General features: G+C 37.1%; 2 protein-coding genes across 2 annotated transcripts; both read left to right on the forward strand.

Moving 5' to 3' along the window:
• Positions 1-12,146: 12,146 nt before the first annotated feature.
• LOC141641378 (uncharacterized) lies at positions 12,147-12,614 on the forward strand. The gene has a single exon (XM_074450043.1). It carries the CDS (start codon positions 12,147-12,149, stop codon positions 12,612-12,614), a length of 468 nt encoding a protein of 155 aa, XP_074306144.1.
• Positions 12,615-13,635: 1,021 nt separating this feature from the next.
• LOC141641379 (uncharacterized) lies at positions 13,636-14,043 on the forward strand. Its single transcript, XM_074450044.1, has one exon. The coding sequence runs from the start codon at positions 13,636-13,638 to the stop codon at positions 14,041-14,043; it is 408 nt and encodes a 135-aa protein (XP_074306145.1).
• Positions 14,044-14,980: the final 937 nt, after the last annotated feature.

The raw sequence follows: 14,980 nt of genomic DNA on the forward strand, positions 1-14,980 counted from the left end.
TTAGCCTTACCAGCATAGCTTAGGCAATGATTTGACCAATGAACAATTTTAGCTTTAATCTTATCAAGCAGAGGTTGATACATGCTGGTAAGGTTAGCCTTACCAGCATAGCTTATTATTATTATTATTATTATTATTATTATTATTATTATTATTATTATTATTATTATTATTATTATTATTATTATTATTATTATTATTATTATTATTATTATAATTATTATTATTATTATAATTATTATTATTATTATAATTATTATAATTATTATAATTATAATTATTATTATTATAATAATAATAATAATAATAATAATAATTATTATTATTATTATAGAAGGATGCACGCAGCTTTCATTAAAAGAAAAATAAAAGTTTACATGCAATTGGTGGGGAGCCGAGATACAATCTGGGCTCCCATACCCTTAGCAATAGCAAAGCTAAGTCTAGTAAAAATGTAAGCGGCCACCCGAGCCCCCGCATCTTGAGATGCCGAGAATTTCTGGATCCGCTTATTATTATGTAAGGATGCGCCCTTATTATTATTATTTTTTTTTTTTTATTATGTAAGGATGCGCGCAGCTTTCATTAAATGAAAAATAAAAGTTTACATGAAATTGGTGGGGAGCCGAGATACAATCTGGGCTCCCACACCCTTAGCAATAGCAAAGCTAAGTCTAGTAAAAATGTAAGCGGCCACTCGAGCCCCCGCATCCTGAGATACCGAGAATTTCTGGATCCGCTTGAGCAAGGCAACAACATCCGAACCCAGCTCCCCAAGTGAAGAGAAAGAGAAAGGAAGGAAACCATAACCCGCCACCGCACACAAATCCCCATACTGAGCACACTTTCGCCGAGCAAAGATCGGCCGACAACCCGGCCAGGCACAAAATCCGTCATCCCGATCCCGAGTCAAAGGAGAAGAACATGTCAAGTCAACGCACACATCACGCCCCCTGTCCCAAGAATAAAGCAATAAATCCGCAGGACGAAGAGAGCCACCATGTCCATCAACCAAACCGATATCAACCTCCTTTCCCGCAGTGATACCAGATCTATAGCAGATGTCGAAAAGAGTGTCCCGGACAAGGTTATGCCGATGTTTAACGCCCACAGTACCTGTACAAGAAACAGCGTGGTCCCCAAAAACATCCTCAGCAAAAACCCGAGAGCAAGCCGGACAGGGCCTAGATACCGTGAATAACGGAACACCCAGACGATACCCAGCACACTACGGTAGGTCCTCCCGTTCATAGTCTGACCCAACCCCGAGATAGGAACCGCACGTAACCAATCAGAGGAGTGAGAACCCTGCTGAGACTGCCATAAAGCAAGCTGGCTTGGTGTCAAAGAGAAAACAGACTCTGAGGTAGCAGCAACTGTCGCGGAATAAATATCTGCCAATTTCTTCATAAGTTTGGGGGCAGCAATTTCACAAGGGTTACCTAAAATACCAGATCCTATAGTCACAGTAAACACCTACGCGGCATCATCAAAAGCAGGGCCAGCAGCTACAGTACCAGAAGGGCCGAGGAGCTTAGCCTGCAAACTAGCAGACTACAAACGGGACGCAATAAAAGCATAAAATAAAACATCTCCCGCCGCATAGACACCAAGACCACCGAGCTGAAAAGGGAAAGTAGCAAGGCGCCACTACCAATCCCCAAAACACGGTCCTGACGCGGTGACAATACGTTCCAAGCTAGAACGAAGAGCGGCATCAAAAGGAAGATGGACAGACCCAAAAACACTAGGGGAACAAGTACGAAGTTAGAAGTAGAGCTTAGAAATACTTGTACAAGCCCGAAGAAGAAGCAACTCACATTGTGGGTCCTCAATCCTCGCAACCAAATCCATTAGCTCAATTGTCTTGGTTACTCTCTTCGCCACAATCTCATTGCTAAAATCAGAACAAGCACTGACAGGTCCACCCAAAACAGTAACACCACGCAAAGGCCGAGAAATAGAAGGAGGGAAAACCCCAGGAAGTCGACTCCGAGGATCCTCAATAGGCCAAAAGACCTCCGTCTTGGAGACATTAAGATGCAATCCAAAACGAGGGCCATCCACCATAATCAAATCCAGGACCTTCCCTACCTCCAAAGTATCACGCACGATGGTGCCATCATCTAAGTACCACGCCTGCAAAGTGAGGTCAAAAGTGTCCCGGATCTTGCAAACTAAAGAATGCAAAACCAAAGCGAAAAGCAAAGGGCCCAACGGATCTCCCTGCTGAACACCCTGACAAGACCACAAGCAGTGTTCCCTATAAAAAAGGCGGGCCGAGCTGGAATTATAATTATTATAATAATAATAATTATTATTATTATTATTATTATTATTATTATTATTATTATTATTATTATTATTATTATTATTATTATTATTATTATTATTATTATTATTATTATTATTATTATTATTATTATTATTATTATTATTATTATTATTATTATTATTATTATAATTATAATAATAATAATTATTATTATAATTATTATAATTAATATTATTATTATTATAATAATTATTATTATTATTATCATTATTATTATTATTATTATTATTATTATTATTATAATTATTATAATTATTATACTTATTATTATAATTATTATAATTATTATACTTATTATTATAATTATTATTATAATTATTATAATTATTATTATTATTATTATTATTATTGTTATTTTTATTATTATTATTTTTTTTACTATTATTACTATTATTATTATTATTATTATTATTATTATTATTATTATTATTATTATTATTATTATTATTATTATTATTATTATTATTATTATTATTATTATTATTATTATTATTATTATTATTATTATTATTATTATTATTATTATTATTATTATTATTATTGTTGTTAGTACTACTACTACTCGTAACTTGGAATAACAACCGGACTCATATATTTGGGTACACCAAATACATGGCCCAAAGCTTATAAATAATACTATCTTTATTTTGTATTTATCGTCTTATTCTGCTTCTATTATTATTAATTCTATTAACTCTATTATTATTTATTCGTAATTATTCGAATTACAAAACTTAATATATATTCATATCATAAAATTACGAGGTATTACAGTCTTCCCCTTCTTAAAATGAACTTCGTCCCGAAGTTCGCCCAGAAATGCTACTAAGAGCTCGCCCTAAAACTTCTTGTAATACAAGGTTACCATTTCAACTCATTACCAATTACAACGCAATCCATCCATCATATTACTATCAATTGTACCAACTTATCAAAATATATAACGAAATGACCCCCAAATACAAGGTGTCACATTCTACACTCCTAAGAATAAACTTCTTACTCGAAGTTCGAGATATCAAACAACTACTTCTCTTTTCATGCTAATGAGATCATCAAAACCACAATGGTAACACCACAAGAACATCTAATATACATTGTAATACAAGACAACTATTATTTTAAACATAATATTGATTGATTATGTAATAAAAGTTACTAAACGGAAATTAAATAACTACAACCTTTGAATTAATTTAGATTTATTACTTGCGCGTTTATTTCTTACTAATGACATCTAACTCAAACATGGATGCAATATCATTTTTATTTTCTGGGTCAAGTACCATTACAGGAAAAATTCCTTCTACATGGTTGACTGCTTTTGTGGTGGGACATGGGAGAAGCCCAGAACTGAAGGAGAGATAGATGGGACTCAGATATATAATGTCTATGGTGTTTGACCTCAATTATCCTACTCGAAACTAGATTTTAAAATAAATCCTATGGCTAATCCGTTTTCTCGGCCTGGTACCAATTCTCTACTTGATTGACGAAGAATCAATCGTTGCGATCTCCGCTTCCCAACGCCAGAGGTACGAATTGACTAACTGGCTTAGTTGCTTCTGAATTTGAATAAGAAGAAGGGTTAAGACCAAAACAAAACATTTGAGGCAGCTTCAGCATCTGATGAAGCCTAGGTATCCTTTTCTCTTACGCAACGACATAGAATTATAAGACATTAGACTTTAGTCTCCAGTTCAAGTTACTTGATATTTTGACTCTCCGGGAGTATGATTTTATAACGGATACTCTTAGTTTGCTATAGTATATATCAACCTGTCAAAAAGCTGGATTTGCGTGAGGCCGTGGACTCAACACTAAGAATATAGTAGATGGCTATTACACAACACTAACCTCCTGACAAATCTTTCGTGTCTGTGAAAGACGACTAGCTTGCTTAGCTTTATATTGCCAGTCATCTTATGTTGAAACGGAATCTAATGATATGATAAGTGAACTCAAAGCACTATTTCCATTCGTAATAACTTCAGCTTTTTTGGCTACTCGTTCTCCATCCTAAGTACCTTATCTTATTGAGTGTATCTCTGATAACCAGGATAGCAAGAATTTCGCATATCACTAGATATGTTATTCTACTTTACATAAATTACCACCTCAAATTGCCAAGGTGAAAGAAACAAGGAACAATTCCTTAGACATTTTAGCACAATTTACATTTTCAAAAATAAGGAAACACATGTTACAACTTCCAAAAATCATTAATAAATAATAACATAATTAATTCTTGATAATTTTTACTTTTTAGAAAATACAGAGTGTTAGTAAATCATGAGAAAAAGAATCAAGTCAAAAACTCATAAGGTCAATTTATAATGCATTTTACAAATTATTTGGTCGAAATAGTAGTTGTACAACAACTTGTCAGAATCTTAGGTCAACTTGTAAAAATATTTTCTTGCAACGTGGCTTATCAATTTAGAAACATATACGAATCTTTTAAACAGTGGAGTTGGAATTATACCTAAACAATAAGTAACTTTTAAATGGAAAATTTTACAAAAACATGCCAGGAAAACATCACAGTACAGGAGTATTTTGACCATTGTCCACTAAAATATTTATTAGTCCTAAACCGTATATTATTTAAGCATGAGACTAATGGCATACAAAATTTAACTCACAAGGCTATCACACATAAAAATTTCGTACAAGGATTTTAAGCAGGAAGTAAATGGCAGCCAAAACAATCAAGGGTAAAATTTCGAGAAATCAAGCAAAATCGCATTCTTCACAATTTCACGCAATTCCCTTAATACTTCACATGGTAATCATAATTACACCTCCCATATACATGCCAATATATTTATCTCATAATCATATGTATATATCAATGCTTAAAACCATATCACATTCCCTCTCCTTAAAGGCAAAGTTACGACCCCGTAACCGCATACATCAATGAAACAATATTCAAACAAGGCAACCGAAACACCTAAGACAAATAAACGGTTTTTCATTTTAAATTACCCCACACTGTAATATCTCTCAAGGTATTCGGTTCGAAACTGGAAGGGCCAAGGTACAAATTAAGGGCTCCTTCTTAATCGCACTAAGAGGGGCACCTAACAGTTCCTACCCGGGGTTCATTTTATTTAGACACATTCTAAGTTCATTATTATTCATTAGTTAGGTCTGAGGATCGTTTTGCTCTAATACCACTTTGTAACACCCCATTTATTCGGGAGCCATTAGCTAGACATTCCCAAGTAAATGAGAGAGTTACCATCTCGGTTTCCCGAGGCAGTGAGTACAAATTAAAATAGAACCAAAGTACTTTATTAAAACTTACTAATCAACACTTTCATTACAACTTATTTAAACAACTTAACTAAATAAATTACAAACTCGTAGCGGAAATAAATACAACTGAGTAATAAAATAACTAAGTGATCGAGACTTCTAGGTAGTCTTGCCAAATCCTCACGCAAACACATAAGCGCCCAAGTCAGCTAACTGAAGTACCTGTCAATCAATCTGCTCCCCATAAAACTGTTTATCACAGGTGTTCACGAATACACGGTCAACCACGAGGTTGAGCAGGAATAACTAACAACAGTAGAAGACAATAACATCATGAATATGCACAATATGACTTAATAGATCATTTCAGCCGAGTTCATCACTCACAACACTATTCATCTCGCCAATCCCTGGCCGGGGCAGCCTCAACCCGAAGGTGAGAAAACACATCACATTACTATAAAGTAATGTCTGCCTCAACACACAGTTGATAAATATCCACCATATGGCCTGCAGACCAACCTGGGGCTTGCCTCGAGAATTCACGATTATAATCGTCTGCCAGAATAAATATGATAACCACTACACATTATTATAAGTAATGTCTGCCGGAATAAATATGATAATTAATGTAAATGTAATGCCTATACGAATGCAAAGATAAATAATAATAATCAGCCGGATATAATTCACAATAATCAACCACAACGATATAAAAAGTATACTTCCAGCCACAATACTCATGTGAGATACAACAATAACAGCCAGTTGAGTAGTTATCCTACCTCGAAACCAAGTACTCCAATTACGCAATCCAATTAGTAGAAATCCAAATAAGCTTCTCAACAATACCGTCACCTATTCATAAATAATAATATTTATAATTTAATTATTACTTACTCAATTTATTATTATAATTTAATCAATTATAATTTCTTTACATTAATTATTTCCCGTATGAATTATTATTACGTAAACCCGTCTTAATTAAATAAGACCCAATTACCCATGCAATCCCGGGAGAATCACGTGAGAACAACGCACAAACATCAACCAACCAACACGACAAAAAACGAGTTCAACCCCCCTCCTTTAACCCACCTATCACGCAACCCCTAGCCACCGTCAGTACCACCCAAACCAGCCACGCCCTAGCCTGCACCACGGCCAATCCCAACAACCACCTAACACCGATTAAAACTCCCCCTGCAACTCGCACTTACACGCCGTAGACAACCCCCGAAAACCCGCCACACACAACGGAACTCAACAAATTCACCACCCTACCGCCACCGTGACCGCCCGATGGTCCCACCACCATCCACGACCCCACGCAACACTCATGACCACCCAGAACCGACACCAACAACCACTATATCCCCATTCCCCTGTTTTTGTGTTTTCCGACTGCCACCACCACCACAAACCACCACCTACAACCGCCAAAACACCCCTAACATGGTCGACTCACCCACCCGGTTCTATCCCCACCATACCCAGGTCAAGTCGAGTCCGTTTATGGGTCCAAATTGGGTCGAAGTCCACTGCTCCCCTTTTTTAAACCCGCCTCCACAGCCCTCGAAAACCCTTCTGCCATCGCCACCCTACGCCTTCCCTGACACCTCTACCACCATACCCAATCCAACCCTTGCAACCCCACGTACCACTTTCCAAAGTTTGGTCTGATTTCGTCAAGGTTTGGGTCAGTTTCTAAGCATCTTAAGATCGGTTCTTCAGCTTAATAAGAAAATAAAAAACGACATTAGAAGTTGTTACCTTGAACTAATTAACGCTTGCTAATTCCGTCACCAATACTCTCTTAATCTCCCTCTCTCTCTTTAATGTAAACTTTCAGATTATAATTATGGAGAATATAGCTTTAGGGTAGTCTTCTTATATAGGAGAAGGTTTGAGAACCCTTTCCTTATTCGATAACTTGGTTTATGGCAAATTCTATTATTATTATTATTATTATTATTATTATTATTATTATTATTATTATTATTATTATTATTATTATTATTATTATTATTATTATTATTATTATTATTATTATTATTTTATTTTTTTTGCAAGAAAGGTATTTCTCATATATATCAAAAAAATATACATGAGTGAGATATTTCTTACAAGCATATCCTCTAAAGTGACTTCGTTCAAAACTATCTATTGAAAGCCTCTATAATCGAATCCTGCACAGTGTTTGAGATTTTTTAAGCAGTATAAAACAAGTAACAACTTGAATCTCCCTAATGATGCTGCAAGCCTCTTGCTCCCGATTATCAAACACTCGTCTATTGCGTTCTTTCCATAAGCAGTAAACGGTCGCAGCCACACAACACCCAAACCAGCGAGTTCTCCAGTGTTTTCTAGGCTTCATACAGTAAGCTTGTGCAAGCAGACCGTGCAATTGAGATGATACAGAATGAACATCAAACCAGCACAGAACAGAGGACAGTACAGTGGAAGAATAAGCGCACTTAAAGAACAAGTGTCTTGAGCTTTCTGATTGGCATTTACAGAGATAGCAACGATTAACCAAGCACATCCCTCGTTTATTGAGCAAGTCAGTGGTAGCAAGCTTATTATTATTATTATTATTATTATTATTATTATTATTATTATTATTATTATTATTATTATTATTATTATTATTATTATTATTATTATTATTATTATTACTACTACTACTACTATTACCACCACCACCACCACCACCACCACCACCACTATTATTATGTTATTGTTATTGTTATTGTTATTGTTATTGTTATTATAATTATTATTATTATAATTATTATTGTTATTGTCATTATTATTGTTATTATTGTTATTACTATTACTATTATTATTACTACTCGTAGCTTGGAATAACAACCCAACTCATGTATTTAGGTACACCAAATACATGGCCCACAGCTTATAAATATTACTATCTTTATTTCGTATTTATCGTCTTATTCTGCTTCTATTATTATTAATTCTATTAACTATGTTAATATTTATTCGTAATTATTCGAATTATAAAATTTAATATATATTCATGTCATAAAATTACGGGGTATTACAGAATAGAGTAGCATTGGTATTGTGCGCATTTTATAACAGATGAGACTTTTGGGATTAAAATAACAATTAAAACTTTTGTCTTTCCCAATAATACGTTTTTACCACACAATTGAAAAGGCAACTTTAAACTTAATTCTCTAAAGATTACCGTCCCTTTTTCATTTCCCCTCCATCTCGCTAAAAATCTCTCATTCTCTCCTTCTCTCTGATTTCAAAAATCTTTATACAAATCAACCAAATTCGTAAACATTATCAGAAAATAGTGGGAAGATGACAACGAAATAATCTGCAAGATGACAATCAGTGAAGAAGGAATATAGAGTGATAAAGGCAGTAGATAATGTCGGGAATGGAGGAGGTTATCTCATTTTCATGGATTTTATTTTCAGTTTATTTGTTTATGGTTTTTTTTATGGTTTAATAATGGTCACATACAAGTGAACCATGTCGAGATATAATGGATGAGTTGTTGTTTTCAGTGTCTTTGTATATTTTTTTGATTTTATTGTTTATTTTTTTGACTTTTGGTTTAATAATTGTATATTTGACAGTTTATTTTTTAGATATTGGGTGGGTTTTTCGATAGAAATTGGTTTCAGACCATTTTATTGTTTATTTTTTTTATTTTTGTTTGTTTCAGTATAACATGCAACTGATAATGGTCTTTTCGATTTTATTATCTATTTATTTTGATTTTTGGTTTAATAATTTATATTTAATAGTTTATTTTTTGATTTTTGGTGGTTTTTTCGACATAAAATTGTTTGTTGTTTATTGTTGTATAATTAAAATGGTCACAATGTTTGTTAAAATAGGTACAACTTGTGTATTAGACAAATGTGTTATTTGTAACCAGTTTAGGACTCAAAGTTGTCTAAATAAAATGGTCACAAATTGAGTTAAATTGCGTGTACTATTTTTATGTTTCTTACCTTAACATGTTAACAGTTTGGTAAAAATGTAGTTGACTTAAGAACTGGTTAAGTAATTGGGGCAAGTGTTATTTGTAGGTACTTTAGAGTTAATTGTTTAATTGTTGTAAGGGTCACAAATGGACTTAAAATGGTACCAGTTAATATGTGGTGAATTTTGTTAAAAGTGTAGGTAGGTGACATTATTTGTTAAAATAAGTACTTGTTAAGTATTTGGGCGTGTGCTATTTGTAACCATTTTAGATTTCATTGTTTTATAGTTGTAATGTTCACAAACTGACTTAAAATGGTACCAGTTTCTGTATGTTTAATAACTTAATATATGGTGAATTTTGTTAAAAATGTAGGTAAGTTGCATTGTTCGTAAAAATAGGTACTTGTTATATATTTGGGCATGTGTTATTTGTAACCATTTTAAAATTAATTGTTGTATAATTGAAAAAGGTCACAAACTGACCTAAATTGTTTACAATTTTGCCCATATCCCATAAGCAAAGGAGCCTGAACGGAGGTTAGAAGGCCATGAAGGGGGTGCTGGTGCTATTGAGCCTCTGACCAGTGAGATGACAAGTGTTGGGGGGGGGGGGGGTGAAGGCGAACAATAGCATGGGTCATTTACGCAAGATTTGAACAATCCGGAGTTCCTTGCAGCCTGGAACGCTCTCGACGACCAGGTGGATGCGTTAGTCTTGGTGCAGTCGTTGTCATTTTCCCTTGGTCTTGATGACATTGGCGTTCCAAGTCAGACCATGAATCAGGCTAACACCCGTAGCAAGGCAAAGAAGGGCGCTAGCCAAAAGAAGTAGTGTCACGTTTGGCGGGTTTATTTTGGACATGCTAAATAGCGTTTTTGGATATTGGTTATGGCCTTATTTTGGACATGCTTTGTGGTTCTGTTTATTGGTCTGTAAAGTCATGACTCTTTTTGGACATTGTCTTTAGTCATGTTTTAGGACATGCTTTATGGAGTTTATGTTTGGCATGTTTTGTGTTGTCCGTTAACTAATTGGGCATTTTAGGAATTTACTTTTGGATAATTGTTCAAAATATTTGCCAATATGTATCCTGCTATGCAATGGTGACATTTTCTTCAAGAATATGAACTAATTGGGAATTTATATTGGTATTCAAATTTGTTTTAATGATAACGTATTGGAAACCAATTGTTTGTAATTTTTACTATTATGTTACCAAATTGTACAGAATAACATACTTTTCAAGAATGACGACATGACTTTAAAATTCAATGTCATAAGAAATACATAGACTGATTTGCTTACATCAAATGGAAAGAATGTCAGTTTTTTACATATTGATCTATTATGTTACCTCATTTGCAATGAACGCATATTAAGCAACAATGAATACATTAGAATTAGATAGGGTAACATATTAACCAAATTGTTTATGGTATCATATTGTGCAAGAATGAAGATATTACTTAAACTTATATAATGCAACCTCTAATTCCCCTTTGTGTAATAGAAAACTGCAATACGAGTTGACATGTTTATTCATTATGTTACCATTTAAAATATGCTAACAAATTGTGCAATAATGGTCACATGAGCATACAAAGTATCTCTCGACTCCGGGTGCGCCAGGCCCGTTCGCTCTGCAAGAAGTTGTTTTCCTAATGCTGAAACCAACAGCCGGTGAGTGTTTCTTATACATCTCGTAAATAAGTTCCCATGTTTCTCCTTTCATTCCCAATAGTGACTTCGAATAATCTGTACCTACAGAGATTTATAGGGGGACATTAACCGTAAAAGTATAGACGATGATGAGATATACAACAAGCAGTGCATTTACATTATCTGACCTCCTTTAGTTGACAGGGCATGGTGGCATTAGGTCGAAAAGTATAAACATTAGTTTGATATACAACATGTGCCTTTAAATAATTTTTTGTACTGTATTTGACAGGGTGACATTAGCACTAAAAGTAGAGATATTAATTAGATATACAACAACATGTGTCTTTTTATAATCTGTTGTATTGCAGTTCACAGGGTGACATTAATTAGTACTAAAAGTAGAGACATTCAATTAATAATCAAATATCCAATTCCAGTTCTCGAATTAGTCTAGGGTTCCTAGGGTTTCTTGTCTAATTTCCTCTTAGTTCTTCCTTTCGATCGAGGCTTCTCTCGCGATTTCCGTCGTGAGTGGGGTTGCTTGGCTTGCTTTTGTTTCTTTGTTTTCTTATGCAGGGCCTGAAGATGAACGAGACACGGGGACAACCACAGAACGGGAAGGAACCCATGGGTGGTGGGTCTAATAATGACGGTGGGGCAGTTGAGTGGGAGGAGGAAGCCACTGATGGGGTACAGAAGGGTGCCTTGATGCTTGTGGGGAAGATTTGGTCGTCAAGGGCGATTAATGTGAAAGCCGGTATTGAAACAATGATTCGATTATGGAACCCATCGACGCCAATGTTAGGGAATGTGGTCGACGCTAAAGAGAAGGCTTTTATCTTTAAATTCAGGTCGGAGAAGGACAAAGCGAGGGTTTTGGAGGGACAACCATGACATTTCGACAAATTCATGTGGTGCTTTAACGAGCCAAATACATCAGGTAAACTTACGGATGTTCCTCTTTTCCATTTTCCAATTTGGGCACGTGTGTACGACCTTCCGATAGCTGGCCGTTCGAATGTAGCAAATCTCAGGCGGGTTGGGATGAGTTTAGGGTCGTTTATTGAGGCAGAGATGGGACCAAATAATGACCTAGATAGGCCTGTACGAATTCGTGTTCTCCACGATGTTCGGGAACCTTTGAAGGCTTTGATTCCTATCAAACCTCAGGGAGGACAGACGACTGATTTCAACGTGAAGTATGAGCGGCTTCCTATTTCCTGTTATAGATGCGGGGTTATTGGGCACGGCGAGAAGGACTGTGAACAGGGACCTTACGAAGAGGATGAGCTGCAATTTGGGGAGTGGCTTAGGGCTTCTCTGTGGAAGGTTACGAAGACATCTAATGAAGGATCGGGCAAGGCTCGTAGGGACTGAAACAGTCAGGTTGATAAAGTAAAGAAAGACGAAACCGAATTCGATATTGCAAGGATGATTGAAAAGCTTTAAGCCGTGGCTCTGGAATTGAAGAGTAAAAAAGGGGATAAAATGGAGGGAAGGAAGAGGCACGTGGAAGGAAGTGAGTTTCTATCTAATGAGGGAGGGGTGAGATGGTTTTGTGCGACCAGGGGGAAGCTATGGAGATAGGTGGGGAGCTAGATGGGAAGCAAGGTGGAGGGGTACGAGAGGATGATGACGAGAGGACAGGGGTGATGGGAAGAAACTCGGTGCAGGTGAGGGATATGGAGGACGGAGAGGGGACTGGTGAAGGAGAGAGGAGTATGTGTGCTGTGAATGAGTACGAAAAGGGGAAGGGAAAGAAGGAGGAGGGCAGGTCGTGGACACAGTTTGGCAGGGACACGCAGCAGCTGATAGGGAGGACGGTTGAGCTCCCTGGTCTAGGGAAGTGTGAGCGAGCAGGGGAGGAGGAGTCGGGGAAAGAGAAGAGGTCGAAGTTATATACAGACGGGGGCGTCTTAATACCTGAGGCAGTGGTTGAGGGTGCTCAACCCCACCAGGCCAAATGATTCTCCTAAGCATTAATTGTCCGGGCTTGGGCAACCCCGACACAGTCAGATCCCTTCGTGCCTTGGTTCGAAGGGAAGCCCCGGCCATGCTCTTTTTATGCGAGACGAAGTTGTGTGGTCGTGAAATGTGGAGGGTGAGGGAAAGTTTGGACGGGCATCATGGGTTGGAAGTGGATAGTATGAGGAGGTCGGGGGGTCTTACATTCTTATGGAAAAAAGAGATAGATTGCTCGTTTGTTTCGGCTTCAGTACACTACATGGACTTTATAGTTAAGGAGGATAATAAGGAGTGGAGAGTTACTGGTTTTTATGGGTGGCCGAACGTTGCTGAGTGACACTTATCTTGGGAGCTGCTGCGCTTGTTGAGTAGACAGTCAACCTTACCGTGGCTATGTATTGGGGATTTTAATGAAATTCTTTTTTCGACGGAAATGAAAGGGGGCAGTCGACCTCAGAGGCAAATGAAAAATTTTCAGAAAGCAGTGGATGGTTGTGGGTTAAGGAATGTTGCCTGGGAGGGGTATCAATTTACTTTCGATAATGGGCAAAGTGGAGAAGCTAATAGGCAGAGCATGATTGACCGGGCCATGTGTACAGCTGCTTGGACAGATATGTTTCCTTATGCCAAATTGATTCATCTTAATCAGGAGTGGTCTGACCACGCCCCGATAAAATTACTGTTCGACAAAAGGGAGAAGGGGCAAGTGATGCGGAATCGGTTCTGTTTTGAGCAAGTCTGGGTCGGTGAAGTGGGATGCGAGGAGGCCATGGTTCGTGGGTTTGAAAAAGGGCGGGGCGACCTGGTGGATTCTCTGAAGGCGTGTACGTCTGAATTATAAGCATGGAAAAAGATTCATATTGGCAAAATAGGGTGGAACATGAATAGGAAAAGACGACAACTGGCTCGTTTGAATGAAGAGGATAAGACGAATGAGAATGTCCAACGGCGTCGTAAACTTGTTGCTGAAATTGCGAGTCTTAGCCGGAAAGAGGAGCAATACTGGAGACAAAGGTCCAGGGCACTTTGGTTACGGGAAGGGGATCGTAATACCAAGTTCTTTCATATGAGAGCAGGGGAGCGGAAACGGAAAAATTATATAGGAAGCCTTATCGACGACAATGGTATGGAGCGAATGAGGGATGACGAGGTAGCCACGGTAGCGAATGACTATTTTCAGAAGCTATTTACCTCATCCAATCCGGGGAATTTCGATGGAGTGTTACAAGGAATGGAAGGGCGTGTCATGGAGCGCATGAATCTTCTTCTAAGGGCAGAGTACCGTGAGGAGGAGGTGGTGGATGCCCTAAATCAAATGCATCCTCTGAAAGCACCGGGACCGGATGGGATGAAAGGGTTGTTCTACCAAACATATTGGCAGGTCATTGGGCCGGAAGTGGTGAACACTGTGCGTGAAATTTTGAGGGGGAATTCGTCGCCGGAAAAATTAAATACGACAAATATTGTCTTAATACCGAAGAAAAAAGCCCCAGATAAGATTCGGGATTTTAGGCCAATTAGTCTTTGCAATGTGGCATATAAGCTCGTTTCTAAAATCCTTGCAAACCACCTCAAGCTGTTTTTGAGTGAAATCGTCTCAGAGAATCAAAGTGCCTTTACGCCGGGGAGAGTTATCTCAGATAATATTTTGGTCGCTTTTGAGATGTTTCATCATATGAAGAATCACTGGAGCTCAGAGGGGTATATGGAAATCAAATTGGACATGGCTAAGGCTTATGATAGGGTAGAGTGGAATTTTCTGAGGCGGGTTCTTGTGT

The sequence above is a fragment of the Silene latifolia genome, chromosome 2 (genome assembly GCF_048544455.1).
Source record: "Silene latifolia isolate original U9 population chromosome 2, ASM4854445v1, whole genome shotgun sequence".
Lineage (NCBI taxonomy): Eukaryota > Viridiplantae > Streptophyta > Magnoliopsida > Caryophyllales > Caryophyllaceae > Silene > Silene latifolia.

What these genes read in the sequence shown, in the direction of transcription:
- LOC141641379 (XM_074450044.1), top strand. Translation starts at nt 13,636, where the DNA reads ATGAAAGGGGGCAGTCGACCTCAGAGGCAAATGAAAAATTTTCAGAAA.
- LOC141641378 (XM_074450043.1), top strand. Translation starts at nt 12,147, where the DNA reads ATGTGGTGCTTTAACGAGCCAAATACATCAGGTAAACTTACGGATGTT.